This window comes from Condylostylus longicornis, unplaced genomic scaffold (assembly GCF_029603195.1).
Source record: "Condylostylus longicornis isolate FDR11 unplaced genomic scaffold, ASM2960319v2 ptg000258l, whole genome shotgun sequence".
NCBI lineage: Eukaryota > Metazoa > Arthropoda > Insecta > Diptera > Dolichopodidae > Condylostylus > Condylostylus longicornis.
This window is the reverse complement of record NW_026578223.1, coordinates 69,570-77,725: the sequence shown is the minus strand read 5'-3', so window position 1 is coordinate 77,725 and position 8,156 is coordinate 69,570. Positions and strand designations below refer to the sequence as shown.

At 31.0% G+C, this 8,156-nt stretch overlaps 1 protein-coding gene across 1 annotated transcript; it reads left to right on the top strand.

Moving 5' to 3' along the window:
• Nucleotides 1–6,627: 6,627 nt before the first annotated feature.
• On the top strand, nt 6,628–7,776 carry LOC129616643 (uncharacterized). The gene has a single exon (XM_055532274.1). The coding sequence runs from the start codon at nt 6,628–6,630 to the stop codon at nt 7,774–7,776; it is 1,149 nt and encodes a 382-aa protein (XP_055388249.1).
• The last annotated feature ends 380 nt before the right edge of the window (nt 7,777–8,156 follow it).

Sequence of the window (8,156 nt, the reverse complement as noted above, 5' to 3'; positions counted from 1 at the left end):
AATATATGTATGTATGTATATATGAAGTTTTAGAATTGAATAAAATTTTTTCAGAAAATCTTAAAATAGAGCTATTTCGGGGCTAAAAAGTTCCAATATCAGATTTTTCTGGGACCCTAGAGGCCAAACTCTATCTAATGCCTTTTGGCCCATGTCTCTAGCCCTTCTAGAAGTACCCGTACTTTTTACCACTTGAGAAGTAGCTATATATATATAACTAGTCGTGTGTGCTTGCATTGCAAGCCTTGCAAGTATGATGCCTGTAGTTTTGAAATTGTGTTCCATTCTGTGGCTGAGATATTTTAAGTTTACTTTATTTCTTCAAAAACACACCCATAATATACATATAGATATGTTTTTTCCTGATAAATAATAAGATAAAACTTAAAACTTAAAATAAAAAAGTTCTGAGAAATAATTACCCAAAAATACATAATTAAACAAATAATTAGTTCCTTTGAAATCTAATACCTTTTGAGTAATTTATTTTAAAACTTCACTTTGAGTTATGTCGCATAAAATCGTAAAATACCTTCTACAATAAACACTTTTAGCCATAAATTATTGTTAATTATAAACTACAATTCATGCACGTATGTATTTGGAGTTTATAATACATGCGAATAAAACGCGTGACTGTAGAATGAGTTAACACCAATACTAACGTATATAGGGTAATACGTATTGCATACGATTTCTATGCAAAAAGTCTCAGGTTCGAACCCTGCAAAATGCGATTTGCCAGATCAACTTTTTTTATTGATAATTTTATTTTTTTTTAAAATAAAATTAAAAAACCTTCACCCTTACCAAATCAATATCAGCGAGTTTCCGTTCTAAAACTTTTACCCTACTTGTAAAAAGTTTAATGCAATAGAATAACATTTTCTTATAAAATTTTACCCTAAAAATATATTGTCAAGGAGTTTAATGTAAACTTATGTTTTGCTTTCTAATACATGTTGCAACAGATCCCGAGAAGAATGCACAACTAAATTCATATGTACACACTTATTATAAAACAATGTAGATTTTATTAAAACAATTTTCTTAAGAAAGTTTTCATTTTTTGTTATAACTCACACTTCCAAAAATGAATTTATATACAATATTAATACTTCCAAAAGTAAGTAAAAAATTACCCCTACAGGATGTAAAACCATTTTGTAAAAAACGGTTACAAAACATCTTGGGAGGGGGTGAAGGGGGAGGGCGGGTGGAATTCTTGCTTTTTCTGGTACCCTAGAGGCAAAATTCTACCTAATGCCTTTTGTCCCATGTCTCTAGCCCTTCTAGAAGTACCCGTACTTTTTACCACCTGAGAAGTAGCTATATATATATAATGTAAAATATGATGGTTTTTGATGAGTTATACGATATATGAATAAAATGTAGAATTATTAAGGGAAATTCAAGGTACTGCGTAGCCTAGTGGTTAGCGTGGTAGTCTCATAGCCAGAAGGTTATTGGATCAATGCTTGCCTGGATTGTTGTATTTTTCTTTTTTTGGATTATTTTAAAAATTTTTTTTTTTATTTTGTTTAAATTTTGTGTTTTATTTTTTTTTAATATATAACTGATAAATGTTATATAAAAGTTTAAAGAAAATTTCCAAAAAAATATTCTTATAATAGTTTGGAAAAATTCGCAAAAATTTTAAGTACATAAATATGTATGTAGTATGTATATTTTTTTTAAAGCTTACTGAGTAATTTTTTTAAGCTTTCTATATGAATTTAATAATATTCAAAACTGTAGAATAAATAGAAATAAATTTTAAACGCATAATTATTATATCATGGGGGTAAACTTACAAAAATTAATTTCTCAAATAAAGAAAAGGTTTAGTCAAAAACAAAATAATAATTTATGTATGTAAAAATATGTGCATGAATGTATATATGAATATATGTGTGTATGTATGTATATATGAATGGATTAGAATTGAAGATTTTAAAATTTTTCGTTCCAACATATGAACGTATGTACATATGAATGTATTAGAATCGAAAATTTTGAAATTTTGCTGTTGGAAAAATTATAAATAAAATTATAAATGCAAATATACATAATTATGAATAGATACCTGTTTTTTTAAACTGTGGGTAAACATATAGGATTGAATTTTAAACATAAAGAAAAGGTTTAGTCAAAAACAAAATAATAATTTATGTATGTAAAAATATGTGCATGAATGTATATATGAATATATGTGTGTATGTATGTATATATGAATGTATTGGAATTTAGCATTTTTTACAGGTTTTCGCTCGAACAATAAAAATAAAATTTTAGGTAGATACATACGTACATAAATTGTGTATGTATATTTTTTTAAAGCTTGCTGACGAAACATAATATTCAAAACAATAACAAACGAAGCATTAATATTCAGTTGCCACAAAACATCTGATGTCTTTTATAAAATCTGACATTTATTTAAGTTTATTTCGATTTTTCGAAATTAAAATATATGTGAGATCATTGCATTTTCAAATATTATTTATTTCTCGGTTTGTGTTTCTAATAATAAAAATAACGTAAAACGTATCATTTATTTCTTGGTTTGTGTTTCTAATTATAAAAAGTATAAAAGAATAAAGTTGGGTCAAACCAATGGTTTGTATTGTAGCACTTTTCCCTTCAACAAGTGAAAATTCTGCTTTTAAATACAGTCTATGTATACCTATCACACTATTAAAATTATTTTCATTCATATAGAAAACTATTTCTAGGGTTGCATATATTTAGGATGACGCATATATGCAGTCTTTGAAATAAAGCAAAAATTAATATAAAAAGGGGTTAACATAATGCTCGATTTTAAGGGTTAATTGTGTGAGTTAAGAAAAATAATTATATTTTTTAATTTCATGGAATTTGCCGTTAGCTTTTTGCGTTTATAAAAATTTGAAAAAGCTTGCGGTTTCGGAAATATAAGGTCTCAAAAATTCAAATTTTACGAATTTCAAGAGGTGATAACTTGAGAGGGGGTGGAGATGGAAAAAAATTTTCTTCTAACAAAATGAACTATTTGTTAATGTCTAAAAGCTCCTAAAATTTCAAGCTTCTACAGGCTGGGGTCTAGAAGGAAAACGACATCAAAAATTTGGAAAAAAAGGACTTTAGATAACGGTAAATTTGAACGGCCATTTTGTTTTTCTAAAGTTTAACTATAGCATACCGTGCAAGGGGAAGCAAGCCACTGCCTTTCTGCGTTTGCAAAATTTCAAAAATGCTTATGGTTTCATTGCAACAAATAGGTAAAAAAGGCCATTTTTAGGGTTTTGGGGGGGTATAACTTCTAGAGGGGGGGAGATAGGTAAAAATTTTGTTCTACGGAAATAAGTTTCTAGTAAAGATCTATCTACATACAAAATTTCAGCTTTCTATCTTCAAGGGTGTAGAAGTTTTGTAAACAAAAAATGTGTCCACGGACGGACGGACGGACGGACGGACGGACGGACGGACGGACGGACGGACGGACGGACGGACGGACGGACGGACGGACGGACAGAGTGAAACTAATAAGCACTTTTTTCAAAAATTTTTTTGGAAAAGTGCTACAAACGTGCTTTTGTTATACAAAAATTTTTTCAGAAAATCTTAAAATAGAGCTATTTCGGGGCTAAAAAGTTCCAATGTCAGATTTTTCTGGTACCCTAGAGGCAAAATTCTACCTAATGCCTTTTGTCCCATGTCTCTAGCCCTTCTAGAAGTACCCGTACTTTTTACCACCTGAGAAGTAGCTATATATATATAATGTAAAATATGATGGTTTTTGATGAGTTATACGATATATGAATAAAATGTAGAATTATTAAGGGAAATTTAAGGTACTGCGTAGCCTAGTGGTTAGCGTGGTAGTCTCATAGCCAGAAGGTTATTGGATCAATGCTTGCCTGGATTGTTGTATTTTTCTTTTTTTGGATTATTTTAAAAATTTTTTTTTTTATTTTGTTTAAATTTTGTGTTTTATTTTTTTTTAATATATAACTGATAAATGTTATATAAAAGTTTAAAGAAAATTTCCAAAAAAATATTCTTATAATAGTTTGGAAAAATTCGCAAAAATTTTAAGTACATAAATATGTATGTAGTATGTATATTTTTTTTAAAGCTTACTGAGTAATTTTTTTAAGCTTTCTATATGAATTTAATAATATTCAAAACTGTAGAATAAATAGAAATAAATTTTAAACGCATAATTATTATATCATGGGGGTAAACTTACAAAAATTAATTTCTCAAATAAAGAAAAGGTTTAGTCAAAAACAAAATAATAATTTATGTATGTAAAAATATGTGCATGAATGTATATATGAATATATGTGTGTATGTATGTATATATGAATGGATTAGAATTGAAGATTTTAAAATTTTTCGTTCCAACATATGAACGTATGTACATATGAATGTATTAGAATCGAAAATTTTGAAATTTTGCTGTTGGAAAAATTATAAATAAAATTATAAATGCAAATATACATAATTATGAATAGATACCTGTTTTTTTTAAACTGTGGGTAAACATATAGGATTGAATTTTAAACATAAAGAAAAGGTTTAGTCAAAAACAAAATAATAATTTATGTATGTAAAAATATGTGTATGAATGTATATATGAATATATGTGTGTATGTATGTATATATGAATGTATTGGAATTTAGCATTTTTTACAGGTTTTCGCTCGAACAATAAAAATAAAATTTTAGGTAGATACATACGTACATAAATTGTGTATGTATATTTTTTTAAAGCTTGCTGACGAAACATAATATTCAAAACAATAACAAATGAAGCATTAATATTCAGTTGCCACAAAACATCTGATGTCTTTTATAAAATCTGACATTTATTTAAGTTTATTTCGATTTTTCGAAATTAAAATATATGTGAGATCATTGCATTTTCAAATATTATTTATTTCTCGGTTTGTGTTTCTAATAATAAAAATAACGTAAAAAGTATCATTTATTTCTTGGTTTGTGTTTCTAATTATAAAAAGTATAAAAGAAAAACGTGCTTTTGTTATACAAAAATTTTTTCAGAAAATCTTAAAATAGAGCTATTTCGGGGCTAAAAAGTTCCAATGTCAGATTTTTCTGGTACCCTAGAGGCAAAATTCTACCTAATGCCTTTTGTCCCATGTCTCTAGCCCTTCTAGAAGTACCCGTACTTTTTACCACCTGAGAAGTAGCTATATATATATAATAATGTAAAATATGATGGTTTTTGATGAGTTATACGATATATGAATAAAATGTAGAATTATTAAGGGAAATTTAAGGTACTGCGTAGCCTAGTGGTTAGCGTGGTAGTCTCATAGCCAGAAGGTTATTGGATCAATGCTTGCCTGGATTGTTGTATTTTTCTTTTTTTGGATTATTTTAAAAATTTTTTTTTTTATTTTGTTTAAATTTTGTGTTTTATTTTTTTTTAATATATAACTGATAAATGTTATATAAAAGTTTAAAGAAAATTTCCAAAAAAATATTTTTATAATAGTTTGGAAAAATTCGCAAAAATTTTAAGTACATAAATATGTATGTAGTATGTATATTTTTTTTAAAGCTTACTGAGTAATTTTTTTAAGCTTTCTATATGAATTTAATAATATTCAAAACTGTAGAATAAATAGAAATAAATTTTAAACGCATAATTATTATATCATGGGGGTAAACTTACAAAAATTAATTTCTCAAATAAAGAAAAGGTTTAGTCAAAAACAAAATAATAATTTATGTATGTAAAAATATGTGTATGAATGTATATATGAATATATGTGTGTATGTATGTATATATGAATGTATTGGAATTTAGCATTTTTTACAGGTTTTCGCTCGAACAATAAAAATAAAATTTTAGGTAGATACATACGTACATAAATTGTGTATGTATATTTTTTTAAAGCTTGCTGACGAAACATAATATTCAAAACAATAACAAATGAAGCATTAATATTCAGTTGCCACAAAACATCTGATGTCTTTTATAAAATCTGACATTTATTTAAGTTTATTTCGATTTTTCGAAATTAAAATATATGTGAGATCATTGCATTTTCAAATATTATTTATTTCTCGGTTTGTGTTTCTAATAATAAAAATAACGTAAAACGTATCATTTATTTCTTGGTTTGTGTTTCTAATTATAAAAAGTATAAAAGAAAAACGTGCTTTTGTTATACAAAAATTTTTTCAGAAAATCTTAAAATAGAGCTATTTCGGGGCTAAAAAGTTCCAATGTCAGATTTTTCTGGTACCCTAGAGGCAAAATTCTACCTAATGCCTTTTGTCCCATGTCTCTAGCCCTTCTAGAAGTACCCGTACTTTTTACCACCTGAGAAGTAGCTATATATATATAATGTAAAATAGGATGGTTTTTTGAAGAGTTATACGATATATGAATAAAATATAGAATTATTAAGGCAAATTCACCCCCCCAATCCAATGGTGTTATACGACCCGTGCCTAGTGGACTAGTTGGTAGCCGGGGGGTATACTGGCTACCGCGAACGGAGTCTCTCTGATACCGGGTCGCCTCAGAGAGTAACGATGACCTTATCCTGGTAAGTCGGCTCTGGCAGGATGGACTGTTTTTCCGGACACACTCGTGGGATCAAAATGGAAGATTCGATTAAAAAAATTTTAAAAAAACAAGAGCCAATTGGCACCTCGTCAGAAGACGAGATACTGGCTTCCAGTCAGGAAGCAGGTGTATCGATTGGTGGTGATGAAACCAGTAAGGTAGCAGAACCACCAAAACAATCTACACAAAAAGCTAAAGGAACCAGCCATAGTTCCAAAAGCAGAAAATCAAAAGGACCCGCCTTCGTACTCAAGAAGAGATATTCGAAGGCCGTCTTCATTTTAGGCAAGATTGCCCAGAATGAAGCTGAAGGTAAAACTTCTGAAAAAGACGCGGAGGACAAAATCAAATACCAGAAGGTAATTGACGAGTACAATGCGTATAAGAGCACGAAGCCTCAGGAGACCACAAAAAGAGTAAGGTCTCAAGATGAAGACAGAAATGCTCAAGAGAGCAAAAGGTCAAAGGTCGTCAAGCCAGGGACAACCAAACCTTCAACATCAAGTGGAAATCGTGCACAGGGGAGAACAATGAGCGAGGTGGTCCGTGATCATCTCCAGTTTGGGGTGGTGGACAGAAAGTCTACCAACCTGAAGTTGTCCTCCGAATTATGGTGCAAGGTCGAAGCAAAATTATCGGAGATGGTAGTTGAACATCTCCTAACGACCGATGGCAACGAAGTCCTGAGCTTTGATTCATCTGAGGTAGTCAGGGGCTACAGGGTGATCAAATGCGAGGACCGGCTTTCCGGGAATTTTCTTAGTTCGTGTGTTGCTAAGATTAGCGATACATGGGATGGGTCCAAGATTGAGCTCATCCCAGCTAAGGAAATTCCTAGGAGACCCCGGGCTCGTATTTGGATCCCTAAGATGAATATTGCGGGGGACAAGTTGCTAAAGGTCCTAAAGATGGCCAATCCTGAGGTGCCGATGGATGATTGGCAAATTATCAAGAAGGAGGAACCTCAGAAAAACAGTGAGTCCTTCCTACTTCTCATTAATGAGGAGAGTCTACAGCCGTTGGACAGGAGGGACAACAGACTGCGGTTTGGCATACGGCATGCCAAGCTCAAAATTTTTCGAAATGCGGACCCAGAAGGGGACGCCATAGAAGAAGCGAGCCAGCTCCTTGAACAAATGGAGGTGGCTGATAAGAGCAAGAGCGATGAGGGTAATCCAGGTTAATCTCAAGCATTCGAGATTAGCCTCGGATAACCTATTGATCTTCCTAGAAGAGGAAGACATCGACATCGCTCTAATTCAGGAGCCTTGGGTGAACGGTAACAGAATAAAGGGACTGGGCACCCAGAAATACAACCTATTCTACAAGATTGTAGATCCAGCTGAAGGTAAGATCAGAACTTGTGTCTTAACTAAAAAACATGTAAAAGCCTTTCTTTGCTCTAATTTCAGTACCGCAGACATGACGGTGGTGAGGATTGAAGGAAACGGCGGGAACCTATTAATGAGCTCAGTCTATATGGCTCATGATAGGCCTGCTCCACCTCCGGAAGTTCAAAACCTAGCAGAGGTTGGCGCAGCCGAAGGAGCAAGTCTGCTTATGG

Bases quoted from the DNA above. Each gene is read 5' to 3' on its own strand.
- LOC129616643 (XM_055532274.1), top strand. From the start codon at position 6,628: ATGGAAGATTCGATTAAAAAAATTTTAAAAAAACAAGAGCCAATTGGC.